Here is an 18,881-nt window from a genome sequence, read left to right on the forward strand (position 1 = left end):
TCACTTGGAAAGCGATTGACAACCCGCATGCGCAAAACGCGTGACAAACGCTTGTCCCTGGCTGAAAAAACGCATGTAAAATCCGCATGCGTTTTTTCTGCCAGGGAGATGCATAAACGCTCAGGAAAAATCCAGAGCATTTCTGCGTCGTGGGCACATAGCCTTACAGAGATTCCAGATTTATATAGTTTTTTTAGTTTTTTGCTGCTGTCACACGCTAAATAAACTTGTTTTTGTAAAAAATAAAAAAAGTTTTTGCATCCTCATATTTTAAGAGCCATCGTTTTTGTAAACTTCTGCTGACAGTCATGGAGGGCTTGTTTTTTGCTGGATGAGTTGGAGTTTTTATTGGAATTGGGTACATAATATTTCTTGATTTCTTTCTATTACAATTTTTGGGAGGCAGAATGAGCAAAAACAGCAACTCAGAGATTGTTTTTTGGGGGGTTTATGCCATTCAGAGTGTGGTTAAATTGATAAGCCAACTTTATACTTCGGGTCAGTACGATTACAACGAAGCTACATTTATGTGGGGTTTTTTTTGTCGTTTGCACACAATAAAAAATTTTATAGAAAAAATATTGTTTTTGCATCACTGTATTCTGAGAGCTTTTCTATTTTCCACTGATGGAGCTGCATTGGGAATTGTTCTTTGCAGGACAAGATAACGTTTTCAGAGATACCATTTTATTTTCTTTTTGATCACGTTTTATTCTACTTTTTTCCCAGTGGTATGATGAAAAAGCATAGCTTTTTTGCCACATTTTTTATAATTTTTTTTGCGGTGTTCATTGTAGGGGTTAACTGGTTTGACAGCTTGATAGATCGGGTCGCTCCGGACACGGCCGATACCAAATATCTGTACTTTTTTGTTAATTTTTGTTTTTACATACATGTGTATTTATTGGTATAATATTTTTTGTTCTTTATTTTAGGGAGGGGGAGGAGGGTTGATTGAAAAATTATTAAGAAACAATCTTCTTCTTATCTTTTTTACTTAGTCTCTCTATGGTACTTTAACTTTTATTACGCTGATCACTTGTCTCATGCATTGTAATGCACCAGCACTGCAATGCATGAGACCTGTGATATTACACAGGCATATCGCCAGTCACACCCTGCCTATGGCTAGGTCTAACAGGCCACCCTACCTGGCACACCAGGAGGTCATTGTTTGACCTTCGGGTACCATTACAACCATCGGCTCACCATAATTTTGTCGCAGGGGGCGCCAATGGGGGGTGAGAGAGGGAGCTCTCTCACTCTCACAACCTTCTAAATGTCGCAATAGATATCAATCAAGAGGGTCAATCAGCCAGGGGCGGTGCGTGCACCGTCTGTGGCTGTTACCGTAAGAGCTTGGCAGTCAGCTGTGTACAGCTCCCATGAAGGGAAGTGCAGATATTTCAGCACCTCCCGCACGATCATGCTGTGGTCAGTTAATCAGAGTGACTGACTGATCACAGCAATCAGAGAGCGGAGACCGTTGAAATGGGTCCCCGCATCTCTAGCCATGCTGATCAGCAGCCAGTGACCACTGTCGGCACTGAGCTGTCACTGTGTGTTTTCACACAGTGACAGTTCAATTACATGATGCATATTGCACGTCATGATGCGGGAACTGACACCTGCTCATGACATACTATACATATCATTAGTTGTTAATTGGTTAAAGCCCCACTCCAGTGCTTTTTTTTCTTCACCCCTGCAGTGGTGTCACTAAGGCCTATATCCTGCCTATAGTAATATACCATCATCTTGTGACCGCAGCTCTTGACTGACCGGAAATCACAGGTAGCAGTCACAAGCTCTCAATGTAAATCTAGGAGGCCCACTTTCTGGGTCTCATAAAAGTACAATTAGAAGTATTGTAGATAGGAGTAAGCAGCAGCACAACGTAAGGCACGTAGAGATGCTTAATTAAAGTGTATTCAGAATATCTCAAATCCATAAATCACGCTGTAGTCTGTATAGGAATACGTAACGTTTCGGATAAATACCCTTCATCCGAAGAGTAAGCAGTGGTCACTTTTCACAAATTAGAAAAATCAAGGGTATGGGGTGGGCTCCCCCCAAAATAAGGCAAATCAGGATTTAGTATTTCATCTAGTGTGCACACAGTGAACAGTGCTCACTGCTTACATGCCTGATAAAGGGTAAACGTTACTTATTTCTATACCTGTTTTTAAACAATAAGATTTTTATTGAAGTTTTTCAACATAACATAGGAGAGGGGTATCAGGTACATCACATGCAACATAGAATACAATAAAGTATCTAAGAGAAAATAACAAGAAACTTCTAGTGTCATGAACCTGGGGAAAAAGAGAGGAAGGGCAGCAAAATATACGCCAACCTCTCAGTAAAGGAGGAGGGGGGGGGGGACCAGGAAAAGGAGTGTATTCTACAAAATAACTACTGTGAACAAATTACCCCTAAGATTTTTGGCTATGAAAAAGTGCTTTAACTTCCAGCCATGCACACCAGCATTGTTGGGTCTTATCTTTTTTCGAACCGTCCCATGACAGAATCATTTCATAAGAGTTATATGAGTCCATTCTGCACCAGATGTCGTCCATTGATGGAGCAGATTGGGCTTTACACTTAGAGGCAAGGGCTTGTCTGGCCGCCGTTAATATAAAAGAACAGAGCCATCTGTTCTTGTATGGGAGGTCGGTAATGCCTATGTTCAATAGGGCCAAAGCTGGATTCATTGGGACGCCATTTCCCGCACAGAATGATAATATCTTAAATACATCTTTCCAAAAGCTATTTAGTTTAAAACATGACCACCAAGAGTGCAGAAGTGTGCCTACTCCTCCACATGTTTACCAACATAAGGGAGATGTACCTTGAGATAGGTGAGCTATACGGTTTTGTGGTAAATACCAACGGAGTTGGATTTTTTTTGCAATTTCTAGGTGGTTTATGCATGATGAACTTTTAAGGGGCCATGATAAAGCTAATTGCCATTGATCAAGAGTAAAAGAAGTGCCCAAATCCGATTCCCATTTAACCATGCACGGAAGCTTAGTATTATTAGAGGGAGAATTGAGAAAATTATATGCTACCGAAACAGAAACACCCCTAGAGAATCCCTTCTTCCCCAACACAAAGTGTTGTATTGTGGATGGAGCTAGCCGTGACACAATTGCTGGAGAAGAAGAAAGAAAACTCTTCAGTTGAACATAGGAAAAGTGAAGATTACCGGGGAGTTGATATATAGAGGATAGTTCGTCAAACGTCTTGATAGAACTAGCTGAAAACATAGATTGCAAATTAGAAATGCCGTAATCTTCCCAACGGCGGAAGTAGGAGAATGGGACCACCAAATCAACGCTCCTAAGCGAGATATATTTCAACGGAATGTGTATAATCTTTTTAAAAATCAGCTCTCTCCACATTTTAAGAGCATGTGTCATTGTCGGGAGGGAGCAAGATTGAGACTTCGGGAGCAGAAATTCCGCTTCCAACATGAGTCTAGTGGAATGAAATTTGGTATCCGATTTTTCCATTTGAACTCAGGAGAGATTGGACTTAGTGTCCCACCACTCTCTAAGAGCGTCAATCGTGCATGCTCTATAGTAGAGGTGGATATTTGGTAGTCCCAAACCTCCCTCTCCCAATTTATAAAACAGCAAGGAGCTCTGGAATCTGGATTTTTTGCCACCCCATATAAAACGAAGTGGTAAAGTTTGGATTTCGTCTAGTAGGTTTTTTGTATGGGAAGTGGTATACATCTTAAAAGGTATAGAATTTTAGGTAAAAAGGTCATTTTACACGTTTGTATACGGGCCATCCAAGAAAGTTCTAAAGTGCTCAGTCTTTTGAGCTCTGGCTTGATTGAATTTAGTAGCTCTGAAATATTTTTAGTGACTAAGTTTTTTGAGGGAGAGACTAGGTGAATCCCTAGGCAGATAATGGAGTTTTTAGCCCATGTAAATGGCAGAGATTTTTTTAAATTGGAAATTAGTCCTGGGGGGCAATCAATTGGAAGGGCCATTGATTTTGCTGAGTTCAATTTGTAAAGGGATGCCTCTGAGAACCGAGAGAGAATGGACAGCAGTGCTCGAAGGGAAGTCTCGGGGTGTGTTACAGAGATAATTACGTCATCCGCATACAGACCAACTGGGTGAGCCACGGACTCTATTTTTATTCCAAAGATATCTTTACAGGTGCGAATCTCCTGCGCCAAGGGTTCTATTACCAATGCAAAAATTGCAGGCGATAACGGGCACCCCTGGCGGGTTCCATTCGAGATATGAAACTGGTCTGAACTAAAGTCTGCTGTTAATACCTTCGCACTCAGGGAGGAGTATAATGCCATTATATCCTTCTGTATGTGTCCAATTAACCCGAATTTAGTCAAGACTGCTTGGAGGTATCCCCAGTGTACTAGATCAAACGCTTTTTCTGCGTCCAACGAAACGAGCACACTGGGGACCCCAGATTTTTCTGCTCTGTGGATCAGGTTTAGAACACGTCGGGTGGCGTCTCTGGTTTGCCTCCCCGGCACAAAACCCATTTGATCTGGTGCTACCAGCTGAGGGAGGACCGTATTAATTCTTTGAGCTAGGATCTTAGAGTACAATTTAAGATCACAGTTCAGTAGTGAAATAGGTCGAAAATTCTCAGGTTTATTTGGGGGTTTGCCTGGTTTTGGGAAGGTAACGATAGTCGCTTCCAAAAATAATGGGTTGATTTTACCCTTGCCTCTCCAATGTAAAAATAGTCGCTGCAAGTATGGGGATAGCTGCTCCGAGAGCAGTTTATAAAATTCGTTAGCAAAGCCATCTGGCACTGGAGTGGAGTGTAGTTTAGACGCTTTAATTGCACTTTTTATTTCACCAACCTGTATAGGCGAGTTCAATGATTCAAGTTGGGATTGTGAGATTTTCGGTAAGTTTATAGATTTTAGAAATTGTTCTATATGTGGGGACGAGGGATGACGGATGGTCTGGTCCATGTTCAGATTGTACAGATGGGAATAATAGTCCGCAAATGCATTGGCTATCTCTATTGGGTCATAAATTTTATCCCCGTTCGGCTGGAGCAAATAGGCAATCCTCCCCTTAGCAGTCAGTTTTTTCACTCTACGGGCCAGTACAGCGCTTGCTCTATCACCCAAAGCATAGTATTTTGCTTTAACCCACTTTAAATTATGTTCATAGTTGAATAATAAGAGTTTCCGAAGGTCATTTCTACTCTCCAGTAAAGCATTATTAACTGCCAGGGATTTGTTTTGTTTTTGGTCGTTTTCCAAAACTTTAATTTTATTTATGACCGATTACACTTAGCACTCTATGCGTCTCTTTTCTCGTGAAGCCAATTTTATACATAAACCTCTCATAAATGCTTTTTGCGATAACCATAAAATCTCATCAGAAACTTCTCCATTGTCATTAATTTCAAGAAAATGTTTCAGCTCATTAGAAAGATATTCCCTATTATAAGCAGATTTTAAAAGAAAAGTATTCAAACGCCAGGTAAACGCAGAGGGTGGAGCGCCGCCATCAGCGAGTTCTAACATAATTGGGGCATGATCAGACCAGGTTATCGAACCTATATGTGAGGATTTACATAATGGTAAGGCTGTTCTATTTACTAAAAAATAGTCTATTCGAGAAAGTGATGAAAATCTAGGGGAAAAGTACGTATAGTCTCTTTCGTTGGCATGATGGTATCTCCAAACATCGTGGAGAGCTTCATCTGATATAATACCTTTTAAATCCTCCCGACCTGTATTTCGATCTGAGTCCATGTCTAAATCTCTAGATACAGGGGCATTGAAATCTCCGCAAATTATCAATGGTCCCTGAGAGACGGAGCGAATTTTTTTAAGAACTTTAGAGAAGAAAATTTTGGGCTTATTATTAGGGCTATATGAGGTCACAATCGTGTATTGGGAATTATTTAGTAAACAAGATAGGACTATATATCTCCCTCTGGGATCAGTATAAAGGGACAACATGGAGTATGATATGGTAGGTTTTATGAGTATCGCAACACCCGCTTTTTTATGTGGGGCATTAGCCTGAATTATTGTGGGGAAGTGAATATTGGATAATCTAGGTGCATCTTGGGAAAGCAAATGAGTCTCCTGTAAACAGATAACTTCGCATTTGGATGATCCTATCTCTTTCCAAAGGAGAGACCTTTTAAAGGGGGAGTTTAAACCCCTTACATTAAGAGATAAGATCTTAATACCCATGGTGGGGTTCAAAGTTCTCGAGTACGATCAAAGAATAGAACATTTGTACATCAATACATATTTCTGGCATGGAGAGAGGTAGAACAATACAATATCGTGCATTTGGAGAATAGGGATCCAATGGTTGAAGGTTAATTAACCAAACATAAACACATTTAGGGAAAAGATAAAATAAAACAACTAAAAACACATATATGGAACAAATGTCCAAAAGATAGCGAACCATCTGGATATACGCTATCGAGTGGGGGTATTCAAAGAGTACGGACATAACAGAAGAGGACGACCGAGGTCGTCAGGACCGTACTCCCGTGCCGGAAGGCAACAGAAGGAAACAGCAAGTACAGATTCAGAGATTAGAGGTGAACTCCTAAAAAGGAAAGATTGCAGACCTCAACGATTTACAGTGATCCAATCAGTTGGAATTTTTTTATACTGTTGCTCTGTGGGGAGAGGTGAAACAAACCCCTCCGGAAGCAGCTTCCATTTGCCGAGTTGTTTTTCTGCATGTCGCAGTGATAGGCAGACCACCACGTCATCATCTTTACTGATTAACAGTTTGACTGGGTATCCCCAGCGGTAGGGAATGCCGACGTTTCTCAAAATTGCTGTGTAAGGAGCAAACTCGTTGCGTTTTGTTAAAGTGGCGGCTGACAGATCTTGAAAAATAGTGATCCCTTGAAACGGAGCAGGTAGATCTGGTTTAGCTCTGATACAGCGTAGAAATTTTTCTTTGATGGTGAAAAAGTTAATCCTTGCCAGAGTGTCTCTAGGCAGTGAGGGATTTACATGTTTAGGTTTAGGAACCCTGTGAATTCTATCCACTACCAACTCAGAGTTAGATGCGTCTGGGAGTACGAACTGCAGCAGATTGTGAAAGAATTGGGATAGAGTTCTTAACGATTTCAGGAATCCCACGAGACCTGTCCTCCTGGTCTCCCATTTTATTTCTGAGATATTCTGATGTATCTTTTAGTTTGTAGTATGCATCAACCAGAGAGTTGTGAGAATCCGCAAAATCCACCATTTTGTCCTCTAACCGTGAGGTACGCTCCTCCAGGTTTCTCACATCTTTTTTCAAGGCACTCACCATTTGTTTCATGTCATCTTTTAGAGACTTACGCAGAGTGCTCAGTAGTTCTTGCATCGTGTTTTTGGTTAACGGAGCATCTGCAGACCCTGGGTCTTCTCCCATAGTTGAACTTTCACGGGAGGAGCGACCAGAGGGTGGCAAGGAGACTCGTTGGGATTCGCTCAGATTGGATGTGGATTGTGCCGCTCCCCATGAGAAAAATTCAGTTAGTTTATTAGGGGGCGCTGTTTTACGAGGTCTGCCCCTGGTCATTTTGGTTTTATTAATGGGATCAAAATATAACAGTATTAAGCGTGTTCTCTGTCTTGGAGTATTAGCTTAGCTTCACTGTTCTCTGTGAGTAGAAATGCGTCATGCCGCTTTTATAGAAGTCTATGCAATAGGAGTCACCTCATCTTGGGGTTAACATAGTGGGTTAAGCACCGGACCAAGTCATGTTACTGTATATTGGGAATAGCATGGTGTTATCTACTTTACCCAGAAGCTCCAGCAGATGGCAGACTTGCGTTAGAAAACACAGGAGAAGAATCTCACAGCAGCAGCGTGGAGACTATAGCTTGTATCATAGGTAACTCCACGCAGCTATCTCCACAGGAATGGAATCACGGTATAAGAAAATAAAGTGGGGTCCAACCCATGTGGGGTTAAATCACCATTACAGTCCTGGCCCGTCTAACCTTTACTGTGGAATGAGGAGCGAAGTGCGGCAAACTTTGCTCTCCGTTTCCAGAGGGGAGGGAATCAGTAAGATGGCCGCCGTCCATTCTTCCCTCCCGGCTGTCTCTCCCACTCACCACCGACTCCGATCACAGGACTCCGATGCGTGTCTCCGTGGACCTCCCCATTGCTGCTGATCTCCCAGAGACTGCAGAGCTCACTGAGTGTCGGACCGCTCCGGGGGAAGAGCGGGCGGAAGCAGTGATCCAGGAGGCCGCCCGACCAGGCCGCCGACTCCGCGGTGTTCCACAACAGCCTCTCAAGAGCTCCGGACTCACACCCGACGTCTCCGCTGACTCCCGACGTCGACTCGGTGTTGTTCCCGGTAGGTGAAGCAGTAAACAGCCGGGTATGGCCGAGATAGGACGCGGGTGCCAGCAGGAGCGTTGCTTCACACGTCCGTCTCCTTCGGCCTTCAGACATGCCCCCCCCTACTTATTTCTATACCGACTACGGTCTGATTAATGGATTTGATATATGCTGAATACATTTTAAAGAAGCATCTCTGTGTGCCTTCCGGGTCCAGCTTCTTACTCCTATCTCCTATGGTTCTACAGGAGCTCAGTGCTTAGCTCCAGAGGAACTGGCACCCTGTACAATTCAGACCATCTTTAAGGATGTGCCACCTACCCTATTAACATTAGATTAAGAAGTGAGAAAACACTGGATCAGCTAGCAAACATTGGAGTGATCCAACTAGTCTCAATGAGCAGAACAGGACCAGAGCGGTGCTGACAATAGTAGAAGACAGCAGCTGGTAAGAATTCTACTACAGGCAAAATGCTTGCTCAAAAACACAACCGTGCATCACTTAGGAGATGATCTCAGCGCCACAATATACAGTACAATATCAGATATTACAATATATGGGGATTGGCAAAAGACCCCCTGAACTTACCTGTATAGCTCTCTTTCCAATGCTGATAACCTCAAACAGAGTGACAGCTTCAGTCACTTCCCCAGTTGATATGCGGCTGTCCCTGCTGCGCCTTGAGGAGTTTCTACGAGAGAGGTTTTCGGACTGTCTTCGGCCTCTCTTTACCTATCACGTCATAATCAAAGTAATGAAAATGAAGCAAGTAAAATCCGGCAGCCAGTGAAGCATACAGATACTTTTTATTGCTGTTTGTCGCACGAGGAGAAAGCAAAAGACAGATTACATAATAATGTAGTATTATCATAGTTATCATAGTCTGAGAGATAAAGAGAAGCCAGTGACTAAAAATACAGCCTGACGTTTTGTGACCTAGTGACACGTCGGTTTCTATTACTTCTCTATCAATTGTGGATATAAGTTGTAATTATCACTTTCCACACAATGTGAATTTACTATTATAGCAGATACAATATATGTTACATGCAGCTGAAAAAAAAAATATTCGCACATACTGATACTGAGAAAGGAAAAACGTAACTATGCAATAAAATAGACACACTCAATACCACATAACATGATTTCTATTATAAAGACATTTTGTACAGTAGATAATTTACAGAAGTGATGCTTTCTTACTATGTACACTGGCCCATACCACACTAAATATGTGAGAAGTACAATAACAACCTACCGGGGTCATCAGGTAGTCCACACTGCCATTGCTTATGCTAGCAAGGGAACTGATGTTGGCATTCTCCCTATAGGGATATTAAAATACAAATATCTTCATTATTAAACCAAGAAACCTAAGATCAATTACTTTACATAAAACACTGGCAAATGTTCATATTTAGTATATCAAAATAATGGGATCCCGAAACTGATTCATCTACCCCCATCTGCCTGGGTCATTAGAGGGGACTTCAATGTTATTTTTTCAGACACAGTGGACACGTTGTCGGTACATGGAGGCATGCCAAACAGATCACAACGTAAATTATCAGTTAACTTCCGGAAAATCATACAGAAATTTGTTTTATATCACCACTAGTGTTGAGCGATACCTTCCGATATCAGGAAATATCGTATCGGATTGGATCGGGCCGATACCCAAAAAGTATCGGATATCGCCGATTCAGATACCGGAAACCAATGCAAGTCAATGGGACACAAATATCGGAATGAAAATAAACCCTTTCTTTCCTTGTAGGTTAATTCTACATGAAGTAAAACAACTAAGAATAATGTAGAATGACATGAAAAGCCGGCAATTCATCAGCGGCATTCACCGGTACCCGACAATTTACAACAGAAAGAATAGAGCTTCACACATAGATTAGATAGATAGAAACATGTCAGTCACATATATATGAAGTACAGTGACAGTGTTGCTTACTGTACTTGTCATTTAGTGTAAAGGATTTATTTAAAAAAATAATAGCGTTTTCATGCACTGTCTCTTTAAAAAAGCCGGCCGGCAATTCAGCAGCGGTACCCGACAATTTAGAATAGAAAGAATAGAGAATCACACATAGATTAGATAGATAGAAACATGTCAGTCACATATATATGAAGTACAGTGACAGTGTTGATTACTGTACTTGTCATTTAGTGTTAAAATAAAGGATTTATTTTAAAAAAAATTGGCGTGGGGTTCCCCTTAATTTTAGGCTCTAGCGGAGGTTAAGCAGACGGCTGGGGCAAATGTTTGAAGCCTGGGAAGGGGGTAATACCCACGGAGCTTCCCAGGCTACTAATATCAGCCCCCAGCTGAATACCTAGCCTTTAGTAGCTAGTAAAATGGGGGAACCCCCCCAAAAAAATAACGTGGGGTCCCCCCTAATTTAATAGCTAGCAAAGGCTAGGCAGACAGCTGGGGGCTGATTTTAATAGCCCAGGAAGGGTGCCATGAATATTGGCCCCCTCCCAGGCTAGAAACACCAGCCGTCAGCCGCCCCAGAAATGGCGCATCCATAGGATGCGCCAATTCTGGCACTTAGCCTCGCTCTTCCCACTGCCCTGTAGCGGTGGCAGTGGGGTAATAGGGCTGGGGTTGATGTCAGCTTATAATGCCAGCTGACATCAAGCCCAGGTTAGTAATGGAGAGGCGTCTATAAGACACCCCCATTACTAACCCCATAGTCAAAGTTAAAGAAAAACACAAACACCCAGAATAAAGTCCTTTAATTGAAATAAACACACAATTCTTTATTGTTCTAAATTAAACCATACTTACAGTCACGCCCATTCCAGCTGAAGCCAACGATCTCCTGCAATAAAAGAAAAATAATAAAGCAACCTCATCCTTACCTTTCCATGGTTCCCACGACGGCTCCAGCTCTGCTACATCGAGATGACAGGCTGGACCGCAGCAGAACGCTGCCATCCAGCCTGTCATCCCGCAGACACTGAGAAGCGCAGGCTTGCTTGCGCTCCTCAGTGTCTGGCTGTGACGGCATAAAGATGAGCCGAGGTCATGTCCAATGAACTCAGCTCACCTCATGCACGTCACTGACAGCGTGGGAAAATTCTCATGCTGAAGCGCTGAGTGCAGGAGAATTTTCCCACGCTGTCAGTGACGTGCATGAGGTGAGCTGAGTTCATTGGACATGACCTCGGCTCATCTTTATGCCGTCACAGCCAGACACTGAGGAGTGCAAGTATGCCTGCGCTTCTCAGTGTCTGCGGGATGACAGGCTGAATGGCAGCGTTCTGCTGCGGTCCAGCCTGTCATCTCGATGTAGCAGAGCTGAAGCTGTCGTGGGATCCATGGAAAGGTAAGGATGAGGTTGCTTTATTATTTTACTTTTATTGCAGGAGATCGTTGGCTTCAGCTGGAATGGGCGTGACGGTAAGTATGGTTTAATTTAGAACAATAAAGAATTGTGTGTTTATTTCAATTAAAGGACTTTATTCTGGGTGTTGTGTTTTTTTAAATACTTTACTAGAAATTCATGGCGGTCATGTCTAATATTGGCGTGACCCCATGAATTTCGGGATTAGGGCCAGCTGATAATGCCAAGCTGGCCTTAACCCCTTTATTACCCAGTGAGCCACCGCACCAGGGCCCTGGATGAGTTGGGTACAGCGCCAGAAGATGGCGCTTCTATGAACGCGCCATTTTCCGGGGCGGCTGCGGACTGCAATTTGCAGCGGGTGGGGCCCAGAAAGCTTGGGTCTCCCTGCGCTGCAGATTCCAGCCCCCAGCTGCCTAGTTGTACCTGGCTGGACACAAAAATAGGGCGAAGCCCCACGTATTTTTTTTTTTAATTATTTCATGAAATTCATGGAATAATTAAGAAAAAAAGGGCTTCCCTATATTATTGTGTCCGGCTAGGTACAGATAGGCAGCTGGTGGTTGGGGGCAGCCCGTTCCTGCCTGCAAATATAGGGCGAAGCCCCACATAATTTTTTTTTAATTATTTCATGAATTTCCTGAAATAATTAAAAAAAAATTGACGTGGGGCTTCGCACTATATTTGTGTCCAGCCAGGTACAGCAGGCAGGAACGGGCTGCCCCCAACCACCAGCTGCCTATTTGTACCTGGTTGGACACAACAATATAGGGAAGCCCTTTTTTTCTTAATTATTCCATGAATTTCATGAAATAATTAAAAAAAAAAAAACGTGGAGCTTCTCCCTATTTTTGCGTCCAGCCAGGTACAACTAGGCAGCTGGGGGATGGAATCTGCAGCGCAGGGAGGCCCAAGCTTTCTGCCCCCCCCCCCCCCCGCTGAAAATTGCAGTCCACAGCCATCCCGGAAAATGACGCGTTCATAGAAGCTGGATGCTGTACCTGGCTGGCATACAAAAATATGGCGAAGCCCACGTCAAAAGTTTTGGGAAAAATTAATTAAAAAATAAATAATAATTTAGGGACTGCATCTTTATTAACTCCTCAAATGTCATTTAGTGTTAAAATAAAGGATTTATTTAAAAAAAAATGGCGTGGGATCCCCCATAATTTTAGTCTCTAGAGGAGGTTAAGCAGACGGCTGGGGCAGATGTTTGAAGCCTGGGAAGGGGGTAAAACCCACGGAGCTTCCCAGGCTACTAATATCAGCCCCCAGCTGAATACCTAGCCTTTACTAGCTATTAAAATGGGGGACCCCCCCCCAAAAAAATGACGTGGGGTCCCCCCTATTTTAATAGCTAGCAAAGGTTAGGCAGACAGCTGAGGGCTGATATTAATAGCCCAGGAAGGGTGCCATGAATAATGGCCCCCTCCCAGGCTAGAAACACCAGCCGTCAGCCGCCCCAGAAATGGCGCATCCATATGATGCGCCAATTCTGGCACTTAGCCTCGCTCTTCCACGCTGCCCTGGTGCGGTGGCAGGGGGTAATAGTGGTGGGGTTCATGTCAGCGCCAGCTGCCATGAAGCCCAGGTTAGTAATGATGGGCGTCTATAAGACTAACCTACAAAGTGTTAAAAAGAAAAAACACACTACACCCAGAAAAAAATAATTTATTTGAAATAAAACAGACCATTTTATTTAATTCTTAGATTACTAAAAATAATAGTTACCTGTCCACGTTCCTGCGCTGATCTCCCATGCACAGCTGTCACATCTGGAGATGGTGACAGCTGTGCATGGCTGCTGTAAGCTCACGCTGCCGGGAACACGTCCGCTCCCGGCAGCGGGAGCCCCTGACTGAGGTCACCGGAGTGCATTCAGTCAACGCTGCTCCGGAGACCTCCTTTATGGCACTGCTGTACCGTGGGAATTTCTCACGATACAGCAGGGCCGTAAAGGAGCTAACCGGAGCAGCGCTGCCTGAACTCCGGCGAACCCTTACGGCCCCGTCATTCCAGCGGCGGCAGCGGTTCAGAGCGGTCACATTCTATGTGGCTGCTCTGAACTGGAGATCTTCGTGGGACACTCGTGGACTACTACGGAGGGGTAAGGATAAGGTTGTGGTTTATTATTTTATATTTTATTACAGGAGATCGATGGCTCCGGGGAATTAGGTGTCTAGGTGAGTATAGGTGTAGTTTTTTATTTTTTACTTTATTTTAGGTGGCGATCGGCGGGGACAGGTAATGTATGAACTAATTTATTGTAGGCAACCACTGGCCACCAATGACATGTATTTAAAATTTATTGGGGCACAGTAGGGCAATTTAAATAGCAGGATCAGGCTGATGGGAACTACTGCTCCCATCGAGCTGATCCTGCTGGCACGAGTGGACGGGGGACAGACATAGGCCGATGGGAGTAGTAGTGTCACATCGGCCTATGTCTGCCTGCACGCACACACCCGCAGACATCGCACAGACACCGCACACACTCGCACAAACATCGCACAGACACCCCGCACACACACGCAGACATCGCACACACACCCCGCACACACACGCACAGACACCCGCACACACACTAATCATGACGGGCTGATGGTCTGGGAGGTGAGGCTGACCTGTGCGGCCGTGGGATAGTTCATGTGAGTTCATGCAGTCAAGCATGAACTCACATGAACCCTCTGAGGGCACCGCGGCTACTTCAAATGAACAGCTGATCAGCATCACCTGATACCTCAGCTGTTCATTTGAAATAACCGGCGGGAAAGCGCAGCACAGAACGGGAAAGCCGGCGGTAAAGTCTTTTCACTGCCGGCTTCCCCGCCCGGGTTCTTCGCTCCTTGGTGCTGCGCTCCCCGCCCGGTCCTAACTTACGATTGGGATTGGAGGTGGCGAGGGGAGCGGAGGATCGGGATGGGAGGCTGCAGGGAAGCAGTATGGGGCTGTGTGATTGTTTAAAAGCCGGCTGCTTTTTACCGCGCGCCGGCTTTTAAACAATCAGGAGAATTCTCCCCCGCTGGGATGGCATTCTGATGACAGGCTGGATCTCAGCTGAGCGCTGCCATCCAGCTTGTCATCCTTCAGAGACCCTGCAGAGCGCAGGCATTATGGGAACTTCCGATTCCGGTATTCGATATTGTAAAAGTATCGGAATTAAGTATCGGAATTCCGATACCGCGAATATCGGCCGATACCCGATATTTCAGTATCGGAATGCTCAACACTAATCACCACTGCTAAAAGACATCACTATTTATAAAACTGCAAAAAATGCTACTATATAGTAGACAAAAATATTATGAAAAGGGAAATAAATGGCACTCGCTTTTGGAGAGACAACTCAGAGAGGATAGAGGTCAGCGGTCAATATACACCCTTAGGGGTAGGTAATAAAGGGACAGTATTGTATGAGTCCACTAAAATAGCTAAAATCTTTCAAGAGTACTTATCTAAATTATACTCTCTCCCTGACCCTCTGCCTACTGATCCAAACAAGTAAAGTAAAAATCATCCAAACCTTCCTCCAACAACGGAAACTCCCTACACCCTGTCTGCGGAAGCAATTGCTTCTCTCAATATAGAGATCTCTCAGGAGGAATAACAGATGTGCTCGTATCACTTCCCAATGGTAAATTCCCTGGTCCGGATGGACTAACTTATCTTTACAGGAAAAAACAATACATGGAAATAAATTCTCTAAGGGTTAGATATCAAAAGTTCAAACTTTATTAGATACATAATACAAATATAAAATCAATTAAAAGGTACTGCAAAGAGAAAATGGTATCACATTGATATACTTTTATTGACCATACACTTCAGTTTGTTTATACTTTTGGTTTATTTAACATGCATTTTTAGCACTGATATTTATACACACTATTTATTGATTTTTGAACATTGTTAACTTTATTAAAATATTCACTCTTTTGACACCTGAGTAACACCAGTCTACACACATCTCTGTACACACAAATATTTTATTTATTCATTATGTATTATTATTCTTATTTGCTCACTCTTTATTATTCTTAGTTTTATTTTACATATTACATTAATTTTATTCTCAAACACACAATATATAAATATATACAGTACAGACCAAAAGTTTGGACACACCTTCTCATTTAAAGATTTTCCTGTATTTTTTTTTCCTATGAAAATTGTACATTCACACTGAAGGCATCAAAACTATGAATTAACACATGTGGAATTATATACTTAACAAAAAATTGTGAAACAGCTGAAAATATGTCTTATATTCTAGGTTCTTCAAAGTAGCCACCTTTAGCTTTGATGACTGCTTTGCACACTATTGGCATTCTCTTGATGAGCTTCAAGAGGTAGTCACCGGAAATGGTCTTCCAACAATCTTGAAGGAGTTCCCAGAGATTCTTAGCATTTGTTGGCCCTTTTGCCTTCACTCTGCGGTCCAGCTCACCCCAAACCATCTCGATTGGGTTCAGGTCTGGTGGCTGTGGAGGCCAGGTCATCTGGCGTAGCACCCCATCACTCTCCTTCTTGGTCAAATAGCCCTTACACAGCCTGGAGGTGTGTTTGGGGTCATTGTACTGTTGAAAAATAAATGATGGTCCAACTAAACGCAAACTGGATGGAATAGCATGCCGCTGCAAGACGCTGTGGTAGCCATGCTGGTTCAATATGCCTTCAATTTTGAATAAATCCCCAACAGTGTCACCAGCAAAGCACCCCCACACCATCACACCTCCTCCTCCATGCTTCACAGTGGGAACCAGGCATGTAGAGTCCATCCGTTCACTTTTTCTGCGTCACACAAAGACACGGTGGTTGGAACCAAAGATCTCAAATTTGGTCTCATCAGACCAAAGCACATATTTCCACAGGTCTAATGTCCATTCCTTGAGTTCTTTAGCCCAAACAAGTCTCTTCTGCTTGTAGCCTGTCCTTAGCAGTGGTTTCCTAGCAGCTATTTTACCTTGAAGGCATGCTGCACAAAGTCTCCTCTTAACAGTTTTTGTAGAGATGTGTCTGCTGCTAGAACTCTGTGTGGCATTGACCTGGTCTCTAATCTGAGCTGCGATTTCTGAGGCTGGTGACTCGGATAAACTTATCCTCAGAAGCAGAGGTGACTCTTGGTCTTCCTTTCCTGGGGCGGTCCTCATGTGAGACAGTTTCTTTGTAGCGCTTGATAGTTTTTGCAACTGCACTTGGGGACGCTTTCAAAGTTTTCCCAATTTTTCTGACTGACTGACCTTCATTTCTTAAAGTAATGATGGACACTCATTTTTCTTTACTTAGCTGATTTTTTCTTGCCATAATACAAATTCTAACAGTCTATTCAGTAGGACTATCAGCTGTGTATCCACTAGACTTCTGCACAACACAACTGATGGTCCCAACCCCATTTATAAGGCAAGAAATCCCACTTATTAAACCTGACAGGGCACACCTGTGAAGTGAAAACCATTACTGGTGACTAACTCTTGAAGCTCATCAAGAGAATGCCAAGAGTGTGCAAAGCAGTCATCAAAGCAAAAGGTGGCTACTTTGAAGAACCTAGAATATAAGACATATTTTCAGTTGTTTCACACTTTTTTGTTAAGTATATAATTCCACATGTGTTAATTCATTGTTTTGATGCCTTCAGTGTGAATGTACAATTTTCATAGTCATGAAAATACAGAAAAATCTTTAAATGAGAAGGTGTGTCCAAACTTTTGGTCTGTACTGTATATATATATATGTACATACACACACATACACCCTAATAACATGGGCTACCTCTCTGAAATATTGAGTTATGCTACCTATATAAACAGCTCCTATTCCATATGCTCCTTGTATATCTCAAGTCCCCGTACAGATAAACAGACTCCTATTTCCGAAGTAAGCAGGTCTTTTCCATGTGCGTCCAGTGGGTGGTGTTACTTCAACTCCCCTCCTGGTGCCTTCCTGATGAGCTTTGGGTCGGGCTAATACAACCCCTGGCAAAAATTATGGAATCACCGGGCTCGGAGGATGTTCATTCAGTTGTTTAATGTTGTTGAAAAGAAAGCAGATCACAGACATGGCACAAAACTAAAGTCATTTCAAATTGCAACTTTAGGGCTTTAAGAAACACTAAAAGAAATCAAGATTAAAAATGTGGTACTCAGTAAGGGTAATTTTTTTCAGACCAAGCAGAGGGAAAAAAATATGGAATCACTCAATTCTGAGGAAAAAATTATGGAATCACCCTGTAAATTTTCATTTCCAAAACTAACACCTGCATCAAATTAGATCTGCTGGTTAGTTTGCATCTAAAAAGGAGTGATCACACCTTGGAGAGCTGTTGCACCAAGTGGACTGACATGAATCATGGCTCCAACACGAGAGATGTCAATTGAAACAAAGGAGAGGATTATCAAACTCTTAAAAGAAGGTAAATCATCACGCAATGTTGCAAAAGATGTTGGTTGTTCACAGTCAGCTGTGTCTAAAATCTGGACCAAATACAAACAACATGGGAAGGTTGTTAAAGGCAAACATGCTGGTAGCCCAAGGAAGACATCAAAGCGTAAAGACTGGAAACTTGTCTCCAAAACAAGAAATGCACAACAAAACAAATGAGGAACGAATGGGAGGAAACTGGAGTCAATGTCTATGACCAAACTGTAAGAAACCGCCTAAAGGAAGTGGGATTTACATACCGAAAAGCTAAACATAAGCCATCATTAACACCTAAACAAAAAAAAACAAGGTTACAATGGGCTAAGGAAAAGCAATCGTGGAATGTGGATGACTGGAAGAAAGCCATATTCAGTGATGAATTGCGAATCTGCATTGGGCAAGGTGATGATGCTGGAACTTTTGTTTGGTGCCGTTCCAATGAGATTTATAAAGATGACTGCATGAAGAGAACATGCAAATTTCCACAGTCATTGATGATATGGGGCTGCATGTCAGGTAAAGGCACTGGGGAGATGGCTGTCATTACATCTTCAATAAATGCCCAAGTTTACATTGATATTTTGGACAGTTTTCTTATCCCATCAATTGAAAGGATGTTTGGGGATGATGACATCATTTTTCAAGATGATAATTCATCCTGCCATAGAGAAAAAACTGTGACAACATTCCTTGAAAGAAGACACATAAGGTCAGTGTCATGGCCTGCAAATAGTCCGGATCTAAATCCAATTGAAAATCTTTGGTGGAAGT

General features: G+C 42.9%; 1 protein-coding gene across 3 annotated transcripts in view; it reads right to left on the minus strand.

Moving 5' to 3' along the window:
• The window catches only part of LOC141207720 (cohesin subunit SA-2-like), a 126,197-nt gene that overhangs the window by 98,732 nt on the left and 8,584 nt on the right, over window positions 1–18,881 (minus strand). For all 3 annotated transcript variants that reach the window (XM_073664433.1, XM_073664432.1, XM_073664434.1), the window contains exons 3-4: window positions 9,590–9,656; window positions 8,920–9,063 (exon numbers count right to left, since the gene is read on the minus strand). In XM_073664433.1, the coding sequence (XP_073520534.1) occupies window positions 8,920–9,063; window positions 9,590–9,656 (211 nt within the window). The remainder of the gene's footprint in view (window positions 1–8,919; window positions 9,064–9,589; window positions 9,657–18,881) is intronic.

The sequence above is a fragment of the Phyllobates terribilis genome, unplaced genomic scaffold (assembly GCF_046119375.1).
Source record: "Phyllobates terribilis strain yellow unplaced genomic scaffold, ASM4611937v1 Scaffold_2__4_contigs__length_985480577, whole genome shotgun sequence".
Taxonomy (NCBI): Eukaryota; Metazoa; Chordata; class Amphibia; order Anura; family Dendrobatidae; genus Phyllobates; species Phyllobates terribilis.